At 41.4% G+C, this 25,452-nt stretch overlaps 1 protein-coding gene across 1 annotated transcript; it reads left to right on the top strand.

Annotated features, from left to right (window-relative positions):
* Nucleotides 1-213: 213 nt before the first annotated feature.
* On the top strand, nucleotides 214-24,765 carry PPP1R36 (protein phosphatase 1 regulatory subunit 36; the record flags this gene model as incomplete). The annotated part of the gene is made up of 11 exons (XM_084240282.1): nucleotides 214-444; nucleotides 926-990; nucleotides 7,135-7,221; nucleotides 7,735-7,832; nucleotides 7,927-7,993; nucleotides 9,870-9,968; nucleotides 16,138-16,272; nucleotides 22,977-23,019; nucleotides 23,582-23,760; nucleotides 23,845-24,036; nucleotides 24,579-24,765. The coding sequence occupies 11 exons, from the start codon at nucleotides 214-216 to the stop codon at nucleotides 24,763-24,765; spliced, it is 1,383 nt and encodes a 460-aa protein (XP_084096408.1).
* Nucleotides 24,766-25,452: the final 687 nt, after the last annotated feature.

Consider the following 25,452-nt stretch of genomic DNA (forward strand, 5'->3'; position numbering starts at 1 on the left):
GTGGTAAGACAGTGAGCGGACTTGGCAGCGAGGGCGTCCAGACGCTCCCCCGACCCCCCCCACCACCCCCCCTCCGGCGGGTCGCCCCCTCCCGCCCCACCCGCGGCGGAGGAAGAGTCGGGCTCCCCGTCTCGCCCGCCCCCTGTACCCTCCCCCCGCCCGGCCTTGGGCCGCGTTGCCTCGGCGACGCCATGAGGCCGGCTGGGTGAGGCCATGTATCGGGTGCCAGAGCTTTATCCGTCGAGGAAGACGCGGGCGAACCGGCAGCCCAACCCCACGGCCGACGTGAGTGCAGCTCGGCCCCCCGCCCCCCGGGGCCCGCCTCCGTCCTGGGGCGGGGGTCCTCGGAGCGGCGGCGGAGCTGCGGGGAGAAACTCTGGAGGTGTATTTGGCCAGGGGTCCTTACAGCATTCTGGCTTCCTACGCAGATATTTAACTATTAAAGTATCACTTCACCTTCTCCAAGTGTTTGGATGCCACAGAAATAGTTGTACTGTGGGGGATCCCCTTCTGGGTGGGCTCGTGAGGCGGGGTGTCAGCCACGGGGGCGAAGGGGGGAACTTGGTTTCCTGCTGACTGCCCCAAGGGCGGCGGCAGTGCTGGGCCTGGCTGCTCTAAAAAAATTGAGGTCGCCCTGGCTTGGGTTTATTGTGGTCTGAGGCCAATAAATCGGTAAATTACTATGATGAACCCTGAGTTAGTGCAGACGAAGTGGTTTCTTTCTTTCCTTCCCTTCTACTGAAACTGCACCTGAAAACAGTCGAAAAGCAAAAAATTCTGGCTTCGCATAAAAAGAGATGCTTTAAGACTGAATCTTTATTGAATAAAGGACGACTAGCGGGAATTATTGTTAAAAATATATTGTGATATGTGGATTGTGAATTGAACTTTTAATTATTTTTGCTGCAATCATTTCATTTTACAGCAGTTGGGATTGCGATTAGGGATATGGTACTGGAAAGATGAAACCAAAACTCTTGAATTCAGAAGGTAAATTTTAACAGAATTTTATTATGGCTTTTGTAAAAATTACATTTGCTTAGGGTAGAAAAACTCAATGCAGAGAATACAAAGAATAAAAAATATATATCCACTGAAATCCCACTATTTGCATATGTCTTTGATGAATAGCATCCAGATAACACTTTCTGGTAATATTTATTATTCGTTCCAATGTACCAGACACTGCACTATTCAGTTTACCAAACCTTTGAAAGCGTTTCATGTTAATTCAGTTTAGCAGAGGAGGAAATTGATGTCAAAAAGTTAAGCAATTTGAGTAAAATTTAAGTGACTTAGCCAAATCATAGTTCAAATGTGACTAAAATGGTTTTAATCTAGGTCTAATGGCTTAGAACTCCTGTTTTGTTTTGTTTTTCCTCCAGAGTCCATACATTTAGCTACTTTATAAAATTGTCTCTGAGTTATAGAAGTACGGTCTTACATTAATGGGATCATGTTACACCTAGTAGTTGGTAAATTTTAGCAGGTAAAATCTAAGGTAAATTATTGGATTAGAAAAAATAATATTACTCTCCATACTACTCAATTAAATGTGTATAACTATACAATAATACTAGCCACTACTTGCTGTTGCTGTGCACTACTATGCTCCCTCATTTGCTTATTTTTCTTCTTTTTTTTTTTTAAAGATTTATTTATTTTATGCATACAGGAACTATGGTACAAGGCCAGAGGTGGGGGGGGGTGGGCAGGGGTGAGAGGATTCACTAAAGAGAGTGGGGAGCAGAACAGGCAGATTGACTGAAATACACTGCTGAGGGGAGCAGCGGGCGAGACAGGAGAGGTCTGCTGCTCCATGTGGGTCACCTCCCTGCCTGGAAATTGAACTCCTGCTACAGTTGCTGCAGGTAGCTTCACAGTGCTGCTGCTTAACTCCTTGCACCACCAGGAAGGCCCCCTTTTGCTTATTTTTCTGATTCTTCAACAGCCTTGGAATGTAAGCATAAGGTCCCCATTTTGTAGATGAACAACTAAGACTCAGGGAAAATAAGCAATTGAACCAGTCATACAGCCAGTAAGCAGCAGAACTGACATTTTGAATCAAGATTTGTCTCATGTCAAAGCCCTTCCCACTGTGTATAGGTCTCCCTTGACTAGACTGGTAAGTGCCTTCTAAAGATGGTTCCAGGAACATGTCTTACTCATTTTCATGTTCCTGGAACCATCTTTAGTAGGCACTTACCAAATGTTTATAGAACATGTAGGTGCAATATATTCAAATGTGCAATATATTCAAAGGTGCAATATATTCAAAGGTGCAATATATTCTAGTCATGGAACATGTTCCATGACTAGAGGTTGGGAACCAATTAAAGACTAGTTTTAGGAGGATTGCAGATAGTTATGCAGATAGGTAAGAAACAGTACGAGTCAGAACTAGTCCATGTTAGAAGGAAAAGAGAAGGTGGCGAATTAAATACTTAAAAGATGGGATCGGCAGGATGGAATTGATAGACGGGTGCCTGGATGTGAAGTTAGAGGGAGAAATAGGTGTCCAGGCTGACTCCCAGTTTTCTGGGACTGGGTGGCTGGAATTGCCCTTCACCCACATACAGAATAAAAGAACGAAACTGATGATGTGTTTGAGGTTATTAAGACAAACGTGGAGCTAGAGGTTAGGAAAGAAGTTCCAAAGCAGATGTAATTTATAGTTATAATGGCATATTTAATGTCAAACATAAATATTTTAAAGGCTAAACATTAGAGTCAAAATCAAACATGTGTATTTCATAGAATCTTTCAGTAATTCTGAAATCACCAAAGTAGTGATTTCAATTTCTGTTCACAGAATCTGTTGAGTAGCTTCTGAAACATCACACTCAGCAAGTGTGAGATAGGTAGTGAGAAACGCCGTAAGACAATTTTGGGATTGCATAGACAAGATTATCACAAGTGTCAAAATACATGCTAAAACTACAAGAGAATGTGGGTATAAATTTTAACTGCCAACGTTTTCTTTTCTTAATCCTCATGTCTATTTAAAGGGTACCTTAATTTTCTCTTGTTATGATAAAAATTGGGTGATACTTTTTCCTTATTGACCGTCTTGTAAATGAAGTGACTGTAGTATTTTCAAACTAATTTTCAGTGTTAATAATAACTCACCCAAGTGAGACTATTTCCTTCTATGAGCCTCTTTAATAAATTTACAGATATTGGCTTCATACTACCTGTCATATTCATCAAGTGTTCATATTCATAAACTAAAGTTTCTTTTGGTTTTTTATTCTTTAAAATTTACTTGAATGATTTCTCCTTGAATGATTTCATGGAAACTACATGACTACACGACATTTGGAGATTATATGGCATAATGTTAAACAATCAAGGTCAGACACAGAAATGTAAATACTATATGATTCCATTTATATGAAAATTTGAAATAACGGAGTTATCAACTAGGAGGGACTGGGGAATGGTACAAGAGAAACTTCTAAGATGCTAGAAATGGCCTATATATTGATCTGGATATGGTTTTGTGGCTACATACATAGTAAAGAATTCATCAAGCTGTGTATTTACTTTCCATATATTACTACATGTAAATTATACTACAATTTAAAAAGTTAAAAACAAGAAAAAGAAGCACAACCTAAAACCCAGACTTTGTGGAGTACACAGGTGGGTGGCAGGTAGGAGAGATGGGGGAAAGGAATGCCAAGGAAGAATAGATTAGGGACAGCCCAAGCTGGACTACCTTGGGCATCCAACTGCGAGGGACAAAGCTAAGGAAGAGGAAAGCAGAAGTTTGTATGTTTCAGGCCAGAGTTAGTGCTTGGATTTGATGAACTAGAGGTACTGATTCCCTTTTAATGTCCAGTCATATCCCAACAAATTAAAATGTAGGTTTGAAGTCAGTGAGGACCTGCGAGCTGCCACTTGCTATTTTTTTCAGAGGCAATGCTGTGAAGACTTATGTCCTCCCAATTCTACTGATGAAACCAGCCAGAGGCAGAGAAGGGTGAGAGGAGACTGGCAAGCATGGGGCCTGCTGAGATGGACAGCCATTTCAGTCACTGTGCTGGTACCTAGTTCTGTTTAGTATCTCCCCATAAGCCTTACTCAGCACACTTGAAGGAACTGCATCTGTGCCCCTCCCCCAGTAGCATTGAAGGAGGAGATTGAAACTAGAGAGATAAGATGTGGTAATCTAAAGGGGAGGTGAGTAGGACTCAAATGGAGACTGGCAGAAGAGGTAAATCTGGCCTGTGTGCAGTAGGAAGTTGCAGGGAAGAGACAGGAATGTCCTTTCCACTAAGTGGAGGATGATAGTATCCTTTGACATAAGAAAGGCTCAGGTTGTGGAGGAGGCAAAAGGTACAGAATATGGAGGTAACTACCTGTGAGGCTATGGACTCAAGAATTCAGCAACTGAAACTTGGTCCTCATGAGAGAGGCTGGTGTGCCATTAGAGTGGGAGGTGAAATGGTTGAGGCAGAATTCTAGGGATATTGGGCCCCCCTGGTGGTGCAAGGGAGGGGTTAAGCTTCAACACTATGAAGCTATCTGCCACCATTGCAGCACTAGTTCAATCCCTGGCCAGGGAGGTGACCCACATGGCGCAGCAGACCTGTCCTGTCTCGCCTACCCGCTGCGCCCCTCAGCAGTGTATTTCAGTCAGTCTGCCTGTTCTGTTCCCCACTCTGTCTCTGGTGAATCCTCTAACACTCCACATCTCTGGCCTGTACCACAGCTCTTATATGCATAAATAAATCTTAAAAAAAAAAAAAAGAGAGAGGGCCTCCCCGGTGGCGCAGCGGTTGAGCGCTGGGTTGCGAAGCTGCCCGCAGCCTCTGCAGGGTGGTTCGATCCCCAGCTGCTCCCCGGCCACCAGAGGAGGGTCCCACATGGCGCGCAGACCTCTCCTACCGCCCGCTGCTCCCCTCAGCAGTGTACTTCGGTCCTTCTGCCTGCTCTGCTCCCTGCTCTGGCTCTGGTGAATTCTCTCACCCTCCCGCGCTTCTGACTGTACCCAGTGCTTGTATAAATAAATAAACAAACAAACAAACAAACAAATAAATCTTTAAAAAAAAAGAATTCTAGGAATATTCCTACTTTTTAAACTTATAAAATAAGTTTAAACTTATGAAATAAGTTTAAAAAAATCCATTACTTTAAAAATCTAAAAATACCGTTAAGCAAAAACAAGCAAACAAAAAGAACTTGCATCCCCACTGAGCAAGAGTAACTGTTAATACCTTAACATTTATTAGGGAACTTTCCAAATCTCCTTCTATATGTGTGTGTGTACGTATATATATATGTACACACACACATTTTTTAACTTACTGTTTCCGGATTTCCATTTTTTTTCCTCACTACAAAGTTGTTCATATATACTAAAAACAAATACATAAAGGTATGAAGTAGAAAGATATTCTAGCAGAGTTCCCCAAAGACCATATGTGCATCAATGTTAACAGTGACCTCCTTATTTTTATTTTTTTTATGTTCAGCATACTGGTTACATTTATTTTATATCCTGTGACTGATAATTCCAGTATCTAAAATCTTTGCAGGTCTGATTTCGTTCCTACTTTTTTTTCTTACAGATTTATTTAAAAAATTTAAATTAACTTTTTATATTGGAAGATTTCAATCGTAGACATATGAAATTAGGGAAGTGGTGTAACAAACCCCATCGTACCCATAACACGCATTCAACAGTTACCAAATTCAGATCAACTTCATTTCATCTGTGCCTCCATCTACTCTCCCCCTTTATTATTTGGAAGCAAGTCCCAGACATAATACCATTTCATCTATAAATATATCAGTATCTTTAAAAAAAAAAGCTCTCTCTTAAACAATATGACTCAATTTACTTGCCTAAAACTGTAAATAGCAATTTCTTAGTATTACATGTTCAGTTGGTACTCCAAGATGTCTCCCGTTGTCTAATATTTTTAAAATTTGTTTCAATGAGGATCCAGGTAATCTCCATTCATTACGGTTGGTTTGATAAATCCCTTAATCAGTGTGCATATTTTAAGCTTTTGATAGGTATCCTCTTATGGTGCTCAGGAAGAAGGGAAAGGCCAAGAGAGAGGGGGCTACCCAAAGGGGAAGCATGATTAGAAGGGTGGGAAGAAAAACCCTGAGACACGTAGGCTTAAAGGTAATAGAAGTTTTCTGACAAAGGAGATGGGGGTGGGGAGGGGTCAGCAACCTCAGGGGCTAGGGAAAGCGCAGGTGGGCAAGAGATAATGGGATATTTTAAATCTTGAGCAGTGACAAAGGGGGTGGCTGCTCAGGAGGCAGCATTGCCTCGGGTTGAGCACATGACTCTGGCTGGAGGTCCTGGGCCTGACCTGGTCTTGGCACTTGCTAAGTGATCTTGGTCAGGTTGCTTTATCTCTTTCTGAGCTTCAGCTTTTCTCATATGCAAGAATGGCAATAATAGCAATGTTTTCCTCATGGAATTGCTGTGGGGATTTAAATGAGATTGTGCCTAAAAGCACCTGGTGCATGACAGGTGTGCTTGAATCAGAAAATCTTTCCAAACTGAGCACAAGTGTTCTGTTTGCTGTGAAGTTACTGCAACATTTTTCAGGTGGGAGTGTTTTGTGTGTGCTAGAGTTCTGGAGACTGCAGCAAACTAGAGACTGAATGTGAAGTCTCAAATGTTAATCTTTTTCTGGGTGGTTGTCCCGTATGTAAATACATGGATTAGGTACTGCTGTGCCTCCAGTTCTCTTCAGACTCCTCTCTTCATAAATGCTACTACTGAGACTACATAGGTTACAGTCACGATAGGATTAGTTTTTCCCTGGGAAAGGTTAAGTTCCTCATTTTCTCATTTCTTTTTTTGTTCTTTTTAAAGATTTATTTATTCATACAAGAACTGGTGTACAGGCCAGAGGTGTGGGGGTGTGTGTGTGCGAGAGGATTCACCAGAGACAGAGCGGGGAACAGAACAGGTGGATTGACTGAAATACACTGCTGAGGGGAGCAGCGGGCGAGTCAGGAGAGGTCTGCTGTGCCATGTGGGTAGCTCCCTGGCCAGCCATGGATCGAACTTGGGCTGCAGTGGCTGTGGACAGCTTCACAGTGCTGCACTCAACCCCTTGCGCCACCAGGGAGGCCCTAATCTTCTCATTTCTGTTACAGTTTTACACCTACCATAGAGCCCAAGGAAAAAGGAAAGAAAGGCAAAGCAGTTCACTTTGCTGAAATTGATGGTCCAGCTTCAGAGAGGTAGTGTAAGTTCCCAGCACCAGTACCTCTTCCACAGAATGGCTTACACCTTTACAGATGTGAGAAACAATCCTTCCCATTATCCAAGGGGGGGCATGTGAATGCCCATTACAGAAGCAACACACACCACTTCACAATTATGGTGGGAGTTCTAATCTTCCCTGTAAATGCATCCCTGTAGTAATTTGGCTGTTAACAAAATTCCAGCTTTTAGTACTTTAAAATCTGAAAATGGCAGCTACATCTACACAAATAGATTTTTTAAGTGCTCTATTTTGGCTGGAATTGGTGTTTACATTTTATGTCAGGCAGTACGCATTCCTCTTACCCCTAGCCCAGTAAATAATAATGTTGAATAAAATGCATTCTGAAACAGCCCTACATGAAATAAAACTCATGCCTGACATGCAGGCGCTCACCATGTTGTAGTAAAAGCTTCCTACACCTCAGAATAGATTAAATTCAACCAAAACCTTTCAGAGCCCCAGTAGCAATTGTTATGTTCCAAAACAGATTGACAGATAAAAGGTACACTTCAAGAGAAGATAAGTCACTGAAAGCCTCAGAGAAACGTGGTCAGCAGGGCAACGTCACACTGCATGATGCTAAGTGTAAGTGACCATTTCCTCATTCTTATGTTACCTAGTGTGAGCCACTAACGCAGCTCTTTGACTCTTTTTCAATGGCCCATTTTTCTCCCTTCAGTTGTTGCTTTGCTTTTGTTGCAAGATACTGAGATGCAGCGAATCTGTTCTTTTACAACGTTTATGAGGTATGTGATGCTTCTGAGACATTTAGATCCTCTATCTTTTATTTCGAGATAATTCTATCTGGTAAATGATGACAAATCTGATGACAGTAGTGTGTTCATAGAGTAGGGCCTTATATGCGGTTGCCTATGCTTTAGAAATTTTAGGAAACCAAACTCTTAACAATGGCTACTCTAGGGAATAAAATGGTCACAACGGGGTGAGAGGAGAGAGATTTTTACTTATACTTGTATTCATTTTTTATTTATTTTTTAAAAAAGATTTATTTATTTATGCATACAGGAACTAGGGTGCAGGCCAGAGGTGTGGGGGGGTGAAAGGATTCACCAGAGACAGAGTGGGGAGCAGAACAGGTAGATCTACTGAAATACACTGCTGAGGGGAGCAGCGGGCAAGTCAGAAGTGGTCTGCTGTGCCATGTGGGTTACCTCCCCAGCCAGGAATCGAACTCTTGCTGCAGTGGCTGTGGATAGCTTCATAGTGCTGCACTTAACCCCTTGTGCCACCAGGGAGGCCCCACTTATGTTCATTTTGTAAATAATGGAAAAATATTACTTGTATAATAGACTTTTTAAAACTGAAAGCTGATAAGAAAGAATATAATAATTTAGTGTATAACCTCCAAAAAATTTTTACAAATTCAAATTTCTTACATGTTGAACAGTATGGTAGATAGATTTTCAATGATATATTTAGTTGTGTGATAGACAGGTATACTAGAACTTGTATTTCAACTTATTCTAATGTTGTGCCCATGTATTTTATTTTTATTTTTATTTTTTTGGTTATTTTTTATTACTTAAATTTTATTTTTATATTACCCCTACTATACAACCCCCTTATTTTGACCCCAAGCCCTCCTTTCCCCATCCCCCAACCCCCATAGAGTGTCTCTGGTTCATAGATGTTGATTTTGATATTTTCTTTCTTATAGTTATTCTTTTTCCTGGTCCCTTATTTAAGTTTTCTAGATTCCTGCTATGAGTGAGACCATCCGGTATTTTTCTTTTTCTTTCTGGCTTATTTCGCTGAGCATGATCCCTTCCAGCTCCATCCATGTTGCTGCAAATTGCATGTGTTTATCTTTTTTGAGTGCTCAGTAATATTCCATGGTGTCTATGTACCACATCTTCTTGATCCAGTCATCTATTTTTGGGCATTTGGGTTGTTTCCAAAGCTTAGCTATTGTAAACAGTGCTGCTATAAACATAGGGGTGCAGGTGCTCTTTGGAATTGATGTTTCTGTGTCCTTTGGGTAAATACCTAGGAGTAGAATTGCTGGATCATATGGAAGCTCTATGTTTAGTAGGTCAAGAAATCTCCACACAGCTCTCCATAGTGGTTGGACCATTTTTGTGCCCATGTATTTTAAAATTCATTTTAAAATTTATTTTATTTTCTTGGGGTAATGTTGGTTTGCTTATGTTTTAGAAGTACAGGGTCTCCCCTTTCAGGTGTTGTTACCACACTACCAGCAAACCACTCATAGTCTTTTGTGCTCCCTCCCCATTTTGTCATCCTTATATATTTTTTAAAGATTTACTTATTTATACATACAAGAGCTGGGATACAGGCCAGAGATGTGGGGGCAGGGGTGAGAGGATTCACCAGACACTTAGTGGGGACCAGAACAGGCGGGTCAATTGAAATACATTGCTGAGGGGAGCAGCAGGTGAGACAGGAGAGGTCTGCTGCCCCATGTGGGTCACCTCCCTGGCTGAGGATCCAACTCATGCTGTAGTGGCTGTGGATAGCTTCATAGAGCTGAGACGTAGCCCCTTGCACCACCAGGGAGACCCCATATACTTTTTTATGAGAAGCTTTATGTTTGAAATGTTAGCGTTAATTTCTTTTTTTTTTTTTTTAATCTCTCCATAGGAATAAGTGTCTTGACAACTTCCTCATGGCATTATTATACTACTTATCTCATTACCTGGAAAAAAACTCACTGGAAAGGAAACCCCAAAGCTATATGGTGTAAGTGGAATATTGTGGTGACCAGGGGAGGCCCATAAATGGGTATTCTGTTAAACTATTCCATCACTAGACCATCACTACCCAATAGAAATATGAGAACCAGATATGTAACTTAAATTTTTCTAGTAGCCATATTTTAAAACACAGGTGCAATTAATTTTAATAACATTTTATTTAATGCAATGACTCAAAAATATTATCATTGCATCATGGAATCGGAGGGTTATCGATGAAATGCTTTTTTCTTCATTGTAAGTCTTTGAATCTCATCTCTCTCTCTCTCTCTCTTAAATTCCTTTAATCACCTATTTATTTTTGAGGTAACATTGCTTTACATTGTTTGTATTTTAGAAGTATACAAAATCTGTCCCTTTAGATATTGTTGCTGTGCCCATGAACAAAACACCCACAATGTGCCACCATAGTCCATTGAGCTCCCTAACCCCTGTTATGGTGGCGTCAGCTCTATAATCAGCTTTCTAGGATTCGTTCTTATTTGGCTTTATCTGGCTCTTTGTTTGGTTTCTGTGTATTCCACATATAAGTGACACCATCTGTCATTTGTCTTTCCCCTCCTGGTTTATTTTGCTTAACAAAATCCCCTCCAGCTGCAAATGGCATGTTGCTGCAAATGGCAAGAGTTTATCTTTTTTGATAGCTGAGTGGTATTCCATTGTGTGTATATACACATCTTCTTGATCCACTCCTCTGTCTTTGGGGATTTAGGTTGTTCTCAAAGCTTGGCTATTGTAAATCATGTTGCAGTGAACATGGGAGTGCATGTTTCCCTTCAAATTAGTGTTTTTGTGTTCTTTGGGTAGACACCTAGTTGTGGAATCTCCAGGTCATAGGGTAGATCTATTTTTAATATTTTGAGAAGCCTCCATACTGTTTTCCATAGCGGCCAGAGCAGTTTACAGTCCCACCAGCAGTATAAGAGGGTTCTTTTTTCTCTACATCCTCACCAGCACTTCTTGTTTCTGGTCTTTTTGATGTGGGCTTATCTCACAGGTGTAAAGTAGTATCTCATTGTGGTTTTTACTTGTATTTCTGTGACAATAAGTGATATGGAACATTTGTTCATGTGCCTCTTAGTCATCTGCATGACTTCTTGGGAGAAGTGCTTATTTAGCTATTCTGCCCATTCTTTAATTGGGTTGTTTTCTTTTAGTTGAGCTATATGGATTTCAAATAGATCTTGGATGTCAGCCCCTTGTCAGAAGTATGGTGTGCAAATGTTTTCTCCTATTCGTGACAGTTTCTTTCACTGTGTGGAAGCTTTTTAGTTTGATGTAGTCCCAATTGTTTGTATTTTCTTTTGTTTTCCTTGTTGCTGGAGACAAAGCCCTACGGGCAGCTATGCTTGAAGCCTGTGTGGTGTAATGTTTTGTCTATATTTTTTTGTATGTATTTTATAGTTTTTGGCCTTACATCCAAGTCTTTTTTTTTTTTTAAAGATTTGTTTATTTATACAATAGCTGGGGTACAGGCCAGAGGTGCGGGAGGGTGAGAGGATTCACCAGAGACTGAGCGGGGAGCAGAACAGACGGACGGAAGGCAGTGCTGAGGGGGACAACAGGTGAGACAGGAGAGGTCTGCTGCACCATATGGGTCTCTCCCCGGCCAGCCAGGAATTGAACCCATGCTGCAGTGGCTGTGGACAGCTTCACAGCTCTGCACTCAACCCGCTGCACCACCGGGGAGGCCCACATCCAGGTCTTTTATCCATTTTGAGTTCATTTGTCTTTTTTTTCTTTTTTTTTTTTTTTAATTTTTTTTTTTTTAATAGAGGCATGCTTTATTTATTTGTTTGCTGGTTTGTTTGTTTTGTTTATACATGCACTGGGTACAGTCAGAAGCGCGGGAGGGTGAGAGAATTCACCAGAGCCAGAGCGGAGAGCAGAGCAGGCAGAAGGACCGAAGTACACTGCTGAGGGGAGCAGCGGGCGGCAGGAGAGGTCTGCGCGCCATGTGGGACCCTCCTCCGGTGGCCGGGGAGCAGCCGGGGATCGAACCGGCGCCGCAGAGGCCGTGCACAGTTTCGCAACCCAGCGCTCAACCGCTGCGCCACCGGGGAGGCCCTGTCTTTTTTTTTTTTTCTTTTTTTAAAGATTTATTTTTTATTTATGCAAGAGCCGGGGTACAGTCCAGATGCGAGGGAGGGTGAGAGGATTCACCAGAGACAGAGCGGGGAACAGAACAGGCAGATTGACTGAAATACACTGCTGAGGGGAGCAGCGGGCGAGGCAGGAGAGGTCTGCCTCGCCATGTGGGTTGCTCCGAGGCCAGCAGGGATCGAACCGGCACTGCAGAGGCTGCGGACAGCTTCACAGCGCTGCGCTCAACTGCCTGCGCCACCAGGGAGGCCCGTGTTGATTTTTCTATATACAGTGAGATAGCAGTCTTGTGTTGCATGTGGCTCTCCAGTTTTCCCAATACCACTTATTGTATAAGTTCTAATTGCTCTAGTTTTGTAGATTAACTGGCTTCTTTTTCATAGCTTTACTGTCCTTAAAGGTGTAGGTTTATTTCTGGACTCTCAATTCTGCTCCATTGGGCTCTGTGGCTGTTTTTTTTTCTCTATCTCGTACCTCTTTACACTCACAAAACATCTTAATTCAGACTCACCACAGTCAATGCTCAATAGACACGTGTGCTTTGTGGTTCCCATATTGGACAGCTTCTATGTAGATACTGTTTTTATGCTTTTGATGCTTACAAAGTTCTTGCAAAAGGCTTTATAAGAATCAATGAAAGAAACTAAGAATAAAACTGATATGACCAAACTGCTATTCCATATCATAGAAGAGAAACACAAGCGTTCTTACACTCCATATGAAAAATTCAACTGCTTTAGGCAGAGGTGACTGAGAGCTGTACACCCAGGTCAAGAAACTGGGAACTCAGAGTCCAGAACAAAACAATGCCTCTCAGGCGTGGTGACCTTTCCAAAACCGTGTAAGTTTCCAACTGCCCAGGCTGCCCTCTCCAGTACGTGTGGCAGCAACCCAATGACTTAGCTCTTAGGAATGCTGCCTGGCGTCACTCACTTGTTCCTGCAGAATGCTTTTTTTTTTTTTTTTTTTTCCTTCTTTTTGTTTTTAAAATGCAAAATCCTTGTAATCAAACAAGCAATTTGAAAAACATTTTATGGATAGATAAATTTATCTGGACATCAGCTTTATAAAGGACAAAATAAATAATTCAAATACTGCTGCCCTGCGAAAGCCATCATAATATGTACCATCCGTGTCACTTCAGGGCTGCATTTCACAGCAGGGCAGCCAGAGATCATCAAGTGTTTCTATGGCAGCAAGCACAGGGCTCAATCCAGCTATGGACTCAGAAGGTTTGAGGAGTTCTCATTATTCCCGAAAAGAAACTTCTTAGACTTTGGGGGCACATTAGCTTAGATTGTGTAGAGTTTTTTTCCTCTCCCAATTTGGAGAGAGGAAATCTGCTAATCTAACAGATTTGTATTGTTCCTTAATTTATGAAATTAGATAACAGAAAAAAAAAGTTTCTTAGTTACTTAAAAAATGCACTAAAATTTATTAGAATACAATAGTATAAGGTTGACTTTCTTCCAAGGAATCAGTTACAAAATAAAAATAAAAATCAGTCCCAGTCTTAAAGTTATTGGTTCTATGGTATGAGTCCAAAAAAGTTATGCTAACTTTTCATTTTTACACTTTTATTTTGAGGTTTACTTATTATAGTAGAAGTAAATATAGATTGCAGTGAGATATCTGGACATAAAAATAGTAGTCCCCCTATTCCACTGTTTTGCTTTCTGTGATTTCAGTTACTCAAGGTCAGCTGAGGTCCAAAAATAATTAGTACAGTAAGATATTTATTGACCTATAGAAGTCAATTTTTATTATAGTATATTGTTATAATTGTTATTGTTTATTTCTTATTGTGCTTAATTTATAAATTAATCTTTATCATAGGTATAAATGGATAGTAAAAAACATAGTAAATTACATATATATAGGGTTGGGTGCTAGTCAAGGTTTCAGGTATCCACTAGGAGTCTTGGAACATATCCCCTGCAGATAAGGAGGGGTTTTTAGAACTTTAAGGGGAAAAAATTTATTTCATTCAAACGAATGCCGTGCTGTGGGGATAGCAATAGTATCTACTTCACAGTTATCAGTGCAGATGAAATGAGACAATGCATGTTAACTTAGCACTTGGCACTTGGAAGGAAAATACAAAGTGTGAGAGCAGAAAGAGAAGTATAAGAATATCAAAGAGACACTTTGATGGTTTTATTATTTTTTAAAGATTTATTTATTTATGCATACAAGAGCTGGGGTACAGGCCAGAGATGTGGGGTGTTAGAGGATTCACCAGAGACAGAGTGGGGAACAGAACAGGCAGACTGACGGAAATACACTGCTGAGGGGAGCAGCGGGCGAGACAGGAGAGGTCTGCCTTGCCATGTGGGTTGCTCCCTGGTGGGCTGGGGATTGAATTCGTGCTTCAGAGGCTGCAGATTGCTTCATAGTGCAGTGCTTAACCCCTTGCACCACTAGGGAGGTCCCACTTTCATGGTTTTAGATTAAAAGCCCTAATTCCAGAAGAAGCTGCTTTATGCTCGTTTTACAGATGAAGAAGCTATGGCTCAGAGAGGTTAAATAGCTGGCTGGAGATTACATGCCAGGTAATCAGTAGAGCTGAGATTGGAGCCTGGGTCCATCAGATTCCACAGCCTAGGCCTAAACCACCATGCAGTGTGCCCACCCCCTACCAGTCAACAGTGCTCTCTGTCCTGACTTCATCCATTTATAATTAGGATTTATAGCTTCTGAACAAAGCTATGTGCAATCATGTATGGAGTTTTACACATCATAAATATTTTTCAAGTTATTACAGTCTTCATAATTGTCATTTTTAATGGTACCATGCTTCTTATTAAGCCAATGTATGTTATTGACTTACTGATTTACCTATTAAGAGTCAGGGTAGTATGTGGTTAAGGGGACTTTGGTGCCTGACTTAAATAAATCCCACAGGGAGTCTTGTTAGGTTAATAAATGTCAAGTTCTTACACAGTACCTGGTTGTATTACTAAAGCCTATATTACTAAGTCTTATCCCTCTATTTTATGTATTTTGGGAATTTTCAGTTTTTCTGATAGACAAATAGGCAAAATTGCATTGGATATTCCCTATGTTTCCCTCTAATTTTGGATGATTTAAAAAAATTAATTTCCAGGAGAGATTATTGTATAAGAGTTCATGATGAATTGTATGACACTTGAAATTACTATCAAAAATTTCCCCAGAGCCTAATAAAATGCCAGGTTCTACCCAGACCAGAATCTTGGGGAGGGCTTGACTTTGGAATTCACATTTTAGCAAGTACTCCACAGATGGTTCTTACATATATTAAAATTCAAGAACCATCAGCCTAAAAGTTTCAAGGCATTTCTTGACTGTTTTTGTTTGGTCAAGAGTAGCATTAGCAATAGGCAGCTCTGGCAAAGCAGGGGTGAAGGGTGAGGGTAGGGACAGCTGAAGGAAATAGGAGGCAGGAATGGTAATTTAGGCCACTGGGTCACTCATGGGATTATGTTTGGGTTATATGATATTTGGGCATTTAAAGTTGGAACCCACTTTATTCCAGAAAGTCACTTTATTTCAGTGGCTCACAAAGTCTTCTCATTACATGTGGTCATGTTTTGTGCTTTGAAATATATGTATTATCCTTAACCCAGCTCCCTTCTCTCACAGCAGATCCTCAAGGATCAGTCTAAGTGGTTCATGTCAGAATGGGCAGTCATTTGTCCCTGTTGTTTTGAGTGCTTTTCATTTGGTTTAAATCTTTTTGAAAGTTAAAAGGCAGGGGGGGAAAGCTAGTTATATTTCACTTTTCAATAGCAGTACATTGGACTGCAAAAACTTCTAATAATAGGCTTCAGACGTGCTGGTGCTGTAACCGTAGAACAGGTTGTCTTCTCGAAAGTTCATTTGCAATTCAATTGGGAGCCAAGAGACTTTGTGGGCCTCCCTCTGGCACAACTCAAATGAAATACATGAAAGGATGGGTGAGGTTTGTTGACGCACATGTATTTCTTTTACAATGGTTTATACTCTTGACTTTTCCTGAATTAATAGGGGCATTTGTCAAAATTAATCCATGCTATCATTTTTCTTTTCAGGGGCCTTGTAGAGAAAAAAGAGATGGAGCTGGTTTTAAATAAGTTAGAAGCAGCACAGAAGTACTTGGCACAGAAGTACTGTATCCTTGTTCTGGGCGTGGGAATGCCCGATAAGCATCACATGTGCTGTGGGAAGTAAGTGTGCAGTTATGGTTTCTTTAGCGCTTCAGTTGTTTGTATAGCCACTTCCTTAAGACCCTTACATTTGACTTTTGGAACTGCGAGAAAGTGTTTCTTTTTTTGTTGTGCAGGATAATTGGGCTCAGGTCAGACTCTGTCCCAAACATAGACTATGCCTCCTTTGAGAGAGTCAAACATGTACATGAAGAATCCCAGAATCTAAGATGATACTTTAACAACCATCCACTGCTTGAGTTTAAATGACCTCTATCCCAAGATGTGTCTGCTCAGAGGAATCTTGCTCTCAACCAGCAGGAGTCCTGCTGCCAGGCAAGAGCCACTGGCTGCTTGGGCAGGAGACTGAGCATTGGGCCAGTGTTGAAGGGGATATGGGGTGTGTTCCCTGACCTTTTTTTTTTTTTAAAAGATTTATTTATTTATGCATACAAGAACTGGGGTACAGGCCAGAGGTGTGGGGGTGGTGGTGGTGAGAGGATTCACCAGAGACAGAGTGGGGAACAGAACAGGCAGACTGACTGAAATATACTGCAGAGGGGAGCAGCAGGTGAGAGGTCTGCTGTGCCATGTGGGTAGCTCCCTGGCTGGCCGAGGACAGAACTCGTGCTGCAGTGGCTGCAGATAGCTTCATAGTGTTGTGCTTAACCCCTTGCGCCACCAGGGAGGCCCCTGATGCTGTTTGATAGTCATACACATTATTGCATTTCTGAGTTCATTCTGTTCATTACTGGGTTAAACTATTTACCTTTCTTAGTTTTCAGAAATAGGGTTTTAAAAAAAAATTTGAAGTTTACAATGTTAGCTGAGCTATGGGTCTAAGATATTTTTTCTTTATTTTTGTAATCTTTACCAGTAACCCTTACTAAATGGTTTGCTTTATCTGAATTTTAATGTTTTTCTTATGTATTTAGATTTCTGCCCTTCAGTACAGTGAACTTTACAACAATGGGATGTGATTAATATTTTTTTCTTTTTTTATTTTTCTGATTGTTGAAACCTTTTCCTTTCTACCTACAAAAGGAAAAAATAGGTTGGGCAGAGACTGTTGAGTTAATAACTTCATTCTTTAGTTGAAATAGAGTTTCTATTTTAGTTGAAATAGATTTTCTTCCATTAGGGTGTAAGAGGCAGGCCTATGTTCTCTCATTTGCCTATTTATAAAGACCTACATTGGTCTATACCAGCAAGGATCTACATTAGTCTATAAAACTTAAAAACATATGAATATGAGGTTTCTCTAAAATGGGAGTTAAAATGTCTATCAATATGTTTTCAGTTCAGGCTCATTTTCTTTGTGTTTTGGTTACATTTTGGCATTGTTGGCCATTTCTCTAATCTTGCACCACCTCTCTTGTCCACAGTGGTAGAGATACTTGATTTACTTCCCATGTTCATGCTGTCTGTGATTTACCATGATTTAGGAATGCTCTCTTTTTTTTTAAGATTTTATTTATTTATACAAGCACCGGGTACAGTCAGAAGCGCGGGAGGGTGAGCGAATTCACCAGAGCAGGGATCAGAACAGGCAGAAGGACTGAAGTACACTGCTGAGGGGAGCAGCGGGCGGCAGGAGAGGTCTGCGCGCCATGTGGGACCCTCGCCTGGGTGCTGGGGATCAAAACGGCGCTGCAGAGGCTGCAGGCAGCTTCGCAACCCAGCGCTCAAGTGCTGTGCCACTGGGGAGGCCCAGGAATGCTCTCTTAATGAATCTCTACTGTCATTGATTCAGTTCTGCTATTTACAGTTTTTGTTGCTCTGTTCAGTTCTTTTCTAGAGCTGATAAGTTTAGCACTGTCTTCCAGTGTGGCAGTCATGAAAATGTGCCACTCAGATCTGCTTCTCTAGGGGGCATCATTGACCATTGGCCCTGGCCCCAGATACTGTTCTCTGAACCCATCACCAGTTTTGTGCCGAAGCTTCCCATGGACTGTCTCCAGGCAATCTCTGAGCATGAAAGGGGCAGAAAGCAAGCCCATTCCCACCCGGCAGGAGACCCTCTGATGGATGACTTTGACTTGAGGACTTCCCTTTGATCCTGTCAAAACTTTCTGAGAGCTGCCCTGCAGACTGAGCCTCTTCCTACCCAATCCTTCCCAGGAGTCACACCTGCATCACAGTGTGTCAGCTCTTGCTTTCTCCAGCTCCCTCTCTGATTTCTCTGTTTGTCCAGTAAATCTCTTGTGTGTCTTAGTGAGCACAGGAGTACATATATGCCTTCAAATTAGTGTTCTTGTATTCACCAGATGAATACCTACAAGTGGAATTGCTGGACCATATGGTAGATCTATTTTTAATATTTTGAAAAGACTCCATACTGTTTTCCATAGGGGCTGGGCCAGTCTGTATTCCCACCAACAATGTATGAGGGCTCCTTTTTTTCCCACATCCTTGCCAACACCCACTGTGTTTGAAAGTAAGCAATTACAACTCTGTTGAGTTGTAGCTCATTTCAAGGAGATGGTGATCTTTTTATCGTTATGTGCAACATCACCTGGTTATCTAGTAATTCGAAGAAAAATCAGTTTAGCACTTGCCATCACCATTCAGATAATAAATTCCATACAGCTGAATAAATGATATAGAAGAAAACAGATTGTAGCATGTTTTTGCTAGTAAAATTGGCCGTGGGGTGGGCCTCCCTGGTGGCGCAAGGGGTTAAGACGCAACCTGTGAAGCTCACTGCAGCAAGAATTCAATCCCTTTCCAGGGAGCTACCCACATGGTGCAGCAGACCTCTCCTGACAAGCCTGCTGCTCCCCTCAGCAGTGTATTTCAGTCAGTGCTTGTTCTGTTCCCCACTCTGTCTCTGGTGAATCCTCTCACCTCCCACAATTCTGGCCTGTACCCCAGTTCTTACATGTATAAATAAATCTTTTTAAAAAATTGGCCTTGTATTTGGATTATATCCTTGAATGGAGTTTATGTTGTTCTCCTGTTTGTTTTTTTAAGTTTTATTTATGCATCCAAGAACTGGTATGTAGGCCAGAGGTGGGGGTGGTGGTGAGAGGATTCACCAGAGACAGAGTTGGAGAGCAGAACAGGTGGATTGACTGAAATACATTGCTGAGGGGAGCAGCGGGCAAGATAGGAGAGGTCTGGTGCGCCGTGTGGGTCACCTTCCTGGCCAGAGATTGAGCCTGTGCTATAGTGGCTGCCAATAACTTCATTGTGCTGAGACTTAACCCCTTGCACCACCAGGAAGGTCCCTGGTTGTTTTTATCTAGGAGAAGATTAGACATTGTTTTTAACAATTTTAAGTGGTTAACTGATTTTAATATATTTCACTTCCTCTGAACATGAATAATCGAATATTGTCATGAGAATGTTTTCGTGTATATATTCTGACTTTTCTCTCTAATATATTCACACTCAATATTGGACTAGAATACTTTAACTTTGGAGTTAAAGATTTCGATAGAACCAGCAATTTGGGGGTTGCTAATTTAGTGCTTTCATGTTTCTGGAGAAGTAGGAGGACATGCCTTTCTATTCTAAATGCATCTGTGAAATTCTGATATTACAAAAACCTTGGCAAAATTTTGATAAACATGTTGAGTAAAAGCTCTCTGTTTTCCAGGATAGATAAGAAAACCATCTTAATGGCAAATGCCGTAGAATTAGATCTGTTCTTTGGTTGTGGACTATTCTGGTCCCACCCCTACCTCTATCCTAGGATTTGTAGTCTCCTCCTCTGCTGCTAGTGCAGCTCGATAACAGAGAGGTGGACACTGGGGATGAGGTTGGGAGATAGGGGTCTCTTTGGAGCTTTATAATAAAACTGTATAAATCATCCTTAAGCCTCATACCCTAATGGTCTCTTTCTCCTCCTACTAGAGACATTCCTTTGAAATTTCCTTGCTCAGAGCAGGCCTTCCTCTGCATTTACACTGATTTCACCTAAAGAGGCAGGGGGAAGTAGAAATACAGTTTTTTTTCCTTTCCAGTCCAGAACCCTATGGGGCCTGTTCCTAAGCCTCACATCCCTTCTGGAATAACAAAAAATATGCTATACTTTCCTCATTTTGGTTTGGAGCTAGGAGTCTAAATGAAGCAAGAAGAAAAAAAATAATTATAACAGGCTACTGGAAGTCTCTAGATTTACCCCCAGGTTGGCTTTCTGCCTCTCTCCCCTCAAAGACAGAAAGTGCAGTGTCTTTGTGGACCAGCATGGTTGACACTTCTCCCTTGTGGCTGGTCCATGTTGTTAGTATAAAATATATTGTATAAAGAAGTTAAAATGAATAAAAGATCTCAATAATTTAAAAATTATTGAAATAATGTTGGGGGGGTTGGCTACAATAAACATGTTATTTAAATTAATCTCATCTGATTTTTTTTACAGAAAAATTAAAAATTTAAAACAAAATGAAAAAGTTAAAATTACATGTGTAACTTACATTATTTTTCTATAGGCTTGTGCTGTCCTAAGCCTTGTTTCAATTTGTAGAGGATTTGGTAGCTGGCATTTGTTACTTATACTCAGTAAATTTCTAAATTTATAATCAATGTATAGCATTATATGCTAATATAAAAATTATTTTAAAAAAAAAGGAAAGGAAGAAAAGTGATTCAAAATTCACCAGCCAGAAGTGAATTTGAAGATTTCAGCTATGAGCTTCTTAAGTGTACTCATTCTTTGTCTCCATTTTCTGGACTCATTTCAGTTTCAGTTTCACATACAGAGTTAAAATGGTGAGAAACAACCCACTATGTTCTATACTTGTTTCTGCAGTGTGGGCTACATGGGTTTGTTGTAGGATTTAAGAAAGAAGGCCCAATTGGAAGGCAACTTGAGGGAGAAGGAAATTCATGCTACCTTCTCTTCTAATGTTTTTTAAAAAGAATGAAAAGAACTGGAGAGAAAGTATGTGCTTCCTATGCAAACTGTCATTTCAAAACCTTGCCAAAATGGTGCTGGTTTGGGTGGTCAATTCAAGGGCTGCTCTAAACCTGCTCCCAGAATGTCAGCTGACTTGGTTTTCCAAACAGTGTGGCTAGCTTTCGCTTTGGCTTGGCTGTGTGCACAGTCTCTAGTTTCAGCTGGCGGGGGCCATAGAAGGACGGAAATACCACATCAACATTCCTGTCAGGTGGAGGCTTCAGGTGCCACAAAAAGATCATTGAGGCTTGTCCTGAAAACTTTCACATGGGTTCTGTTGTTCAATATTTTTATCTGTGAAATATTCTAAAGAGGAAGCTTGTTTCCCCATCATGCTGGACACTTGAGGACAGACATGGAGATCTGAAAGTTCTGAATTTTAGTACAGACTCTGCCCCTAATTAAATGTCTTTGGACTCTTGTCTTAATTTCAGGTTCCTCCAGCTGGGGTATAGGTCAGAGGTGCGGAGGGGTGAGAGGATTCACCAGAGACAGAGTGGGGAACAGAACAGGCGGATTCACTGAAATACACTGCTGAGGAGATCATCAGGCGAGATAGGAGAGGTCTGCTGTGCCATCTGTTCGTCAGCTCCCTGGCTGGGGATTGCACTCAGGCCATCGTGGTGATAGTACTGAGACTTAACCCCTAGGCCACCACGGAGACCCTAAATGCATTTTTGACTTGTGATATTTTCAACGTACAAGGAATTTGTTGGGAGGTAACCTAGTTGTAAATTGAGAAAGATCTGTGCTATTGCCTTAATTCTTTGTCGAAGACTTGCACACAAGACAACCAGTGTATAAATGAAGAGTCTAGGAGAGAAGGGACTTGCCCCAGTAAGAGTTGACCCATCTGTTCAGTGTTTCCCCCAAATAAAGGGCTAGTTTGGGCCCATAGAGATTCTAGAGTCCCCATGAGAAGGTGGGAGGTCCTGAGGGTTTAGGTCATCTTCCCCAAACATGGGTGTTCAGGACAGTTCTGGAGAGCCTGCCACTGGGCCAATCCTAGCAGTCATTTCCTTTAAGGAAGGCAGAACTCAAACCAAGATCAACGTTGGTGCGCCCTGGGTCAGGTCTCGGCCTCCATGACTGATCTAGTGACAATAAGCCCAGTCAACTCTCCAGTCCTTCCCAGACCACACCTGCTTTCCAAAGGTGGGGAATCAGAATAAGAATAGCCTGTGTCAGGGAGGGAGGCTCAGCTCATTGAGCGTGCCCCTGCCTGTACAGTGTCCTTCACACTGACTTTGTGTCAGGAGGTCTCCTGGGCCAGCACTTGCCTTTAAGTGACAAGGCATGGTCTGCATGTCTTGTGCAGAAGGAAGAGCACATGGCTGTCCCCAGCCTATTGATTTTTTTGTCCATTTTGTTTCTGTTTCTTTTTGTACCCAGTGGCCATAACCATTGCTTAAGGTATTTTTCTTTTTCTCCATTTTGGACTTACCTCTACTTCTTTACTTCCGTATCTACTAACACCCTACTTCTCCACTTTGCCACCTTTCCATTCCCCTCACTTCCCAAACATTCATACTATCAGAGGCATTTGAAATGATACATTTCCTCACTCACTGGCTTGTTTATCCTGAATCTATATTGATTATTTTTTCACCAAACACCATAAGAATTTGATCCTGATAACCTAGGATATTCAAGAAAAATATATTATAAATGCCTTTTGGTACTGTTTATGTGCCTAAATTGTCTTGGGGCTATACTATAGGTAATGACCCAGCAGAGGGGCCTTTTGAGTTCAGGACTTACCTATATCAGTGAAAAATTGAACTTCACTTTCAATCCATAGATTTTATTTATTATATTACAGGGAGAAAATATCAGATACCCAAAAAGACTGGAAATTCTTTGAGGTGAGTCACTTATGTTTGGAGCTTTTCTCTTTGATGTAAAAGAAGTATAGCAATATTACCACTCAACACTTGCTTTTAGTAAATATCCCTTTCTCCCTCCCTCCCTCCCTTCCTGCCTTTTTAAAAAAAAAGATTATTTATGCATACAAGAACTGGGGTATAGGCCAGAGGTGTGGGGGGTGAGAGGATTCACCAGAGACAGAGTGGGGAACAGAACACGCAGATGGACCGAAGTACACTGCTGAGGGGAGCAGTGGGCGAGACAGGAGAGGTCTGCTGCATCATATGGGTAGCTCCCTGGCTGGGAATCGAACTCAAGCTAGCTTCATAGGTTGCGTCTTAACCCCTGTGCCACCAGAGAGGCCTGACTATCCTTTCTAAAAAGAATGATAGTTAGGTAAATTTTAGGTCTGATTTTCCTCCTGCAAAGGTGAGCACATGTATAATTCTCAGGCATTTGAGAAATAAGGCCTCTGGGTTTATGTATATAGACACTGAGCAACTTTCCGTGTCATCTCTGTGGGTTGTGATTCTTGTCTGTTTTCTGTTGTATCTGTTGTAGTCCTTCTATACTTTCTGTACATACGTAGCTTGGATTGTCTTCCGGCGCCAACACTTCATAGAGATTGAGGAAGAAATTGGGAGACTCTTTCGTACCAATTTGTTCAACATTCCTCGAAGGAAGCGAGAAGAGGAAGAATCAGGAGGAGCAAAGAAGCGCATGACTTTTGCACAATTCAGGTCTGATCTTTTGACTTTTCTAAGCTCAAGGACATAGAAAACAGGATGATATGCCCTGAATGTTGCCTATCACCCCCTCCACAGGAGAATGATGGCAAAACGCCCAGCGATTAAAAAAGCCATTAATATGCGCTCTCCAGTCATGTCCACTTTGCTGCCATCTTTCAGAGAAAAAGCTCAGAATGTCTTTGAGAAAAAGTGCTATCAAGTAGGCATCAAACTGTCAGACGAGATACACAAAAATCAGGATGAGCTGGACTTTGTGCCCATGCCAATGTAAGTAGCTCAGAGAGAAGGGGAGTGTTGCTTCCACTGTGGAGGGTAGGGTGGGATGGGGGAGAGGATGGGGGTGGGGTACCCAGGCACCAGGACCTTTGCTGGAAAGTGGAACAAAAATAAACGCACCAATTTCTAACCCATATCCTAGTCATCTCCACTTGCTTCCTTTCCAGAGCAGCACTGGGCGTGCTGGTACAGACTAGAAAAAATTGCTGGAAAGTTACTCTAGATTTCAAGTAGTTCTCATTTAAAGTAGGAGGTTAAGGCTGAGGTTTTTCCAATAGAAAAATCATCTTTGGGAAATGTGGGGAGGGCCAGCACAAAATTTTGCCATGGACAGAGTTTTTGGACCCATATTTAAGACCACACTGGTGGTTCAGGAAAACTTAAAAAAAAAAAAAAAAAAAGACAGTGTGCGTGTGTCTATGTGTGTGTGTCTTAGCTTTAATATTGAGTATTTACATGGCACAATCACAACCACAACCACACACCTTAGACTGGCCCCACTGCTTTAGCTATACCAATAATTCTTTTCACAGAGTTGGCATCTTGGGGGAGCCTCGATGTTTGTTCAACCCCCATACCCTTATTCCCTATGACCCAGAAGAAAACTTGCAACAATCTGGAAGAAATTCTTCCCTGGTTGAAAGAAACGACATGAAGATTAAAGATACACTGGATATGGTCATGAGAAAGCTGTGTTCTCAAACATCTTTGCCTAAGTAATCCACTACATTCAATTTCTGTAATTAAGTCTCTTTATTTGAAGTAAACTACTTTGACTTAATCATTTACATAGGACTTACATTTGTCATTAAACTTTTGAAAGTATTCACATTTCATGAAAAGCTCAATAGACTATTAAAGAATTCCAGGAAGCGCTTGAAAAACTCATTTCTCTACACTTACGAGCTTGCTTTGGTATTTATTTAATTCTTTGGCTCCTGTATTTCTATTCAGGGCATTGAAGCAAGGCATTCAACCAGTGTTCTAGTGGGAATATTGAAGAAGTAGTCTGTTTCCAAATTCTTTTTTCCTTTATAGCACATTTGAAAATAAAACTTCACAAAAAGGCAAGTTAAAATATTTTTAACAGGAAGTCTCTTTCTATGGCTATATTACTGTTGGTAGTGTGATATAAGTATATCTGATTCATTTAAGGTTTTTTTTTATTTATTTATACATACAAGAACTGGGGTACAGGCCAGAGATGCGGGGGGTGGGGGTGAGAGGATTCACCAGAGACAGAGTGGGGAACAGAACAGGCAGACTGACAGAAACACACTGCTGAGGGGAGCAGCAGGAGAGTCAGGAGAGGTCTGCTGCGCCATGTGGGTTGCTCCCTGGCCGGCTGGGGATAGAACTTGTGTGGCAGAGGCTGCGGATTGCTTCATAGTGTGGTGCTCAACCCCT

Source organism: Talpa europaea (assembly GCF_964194135.1).
Source record: "Talpa europaea genome assembly, chromosome: 8".
NCBI lineage: Eukaryota > Metazoa > Chordata > Mammalia > Eulipotyphla > Talpidae > Talpa > Talpa europaea.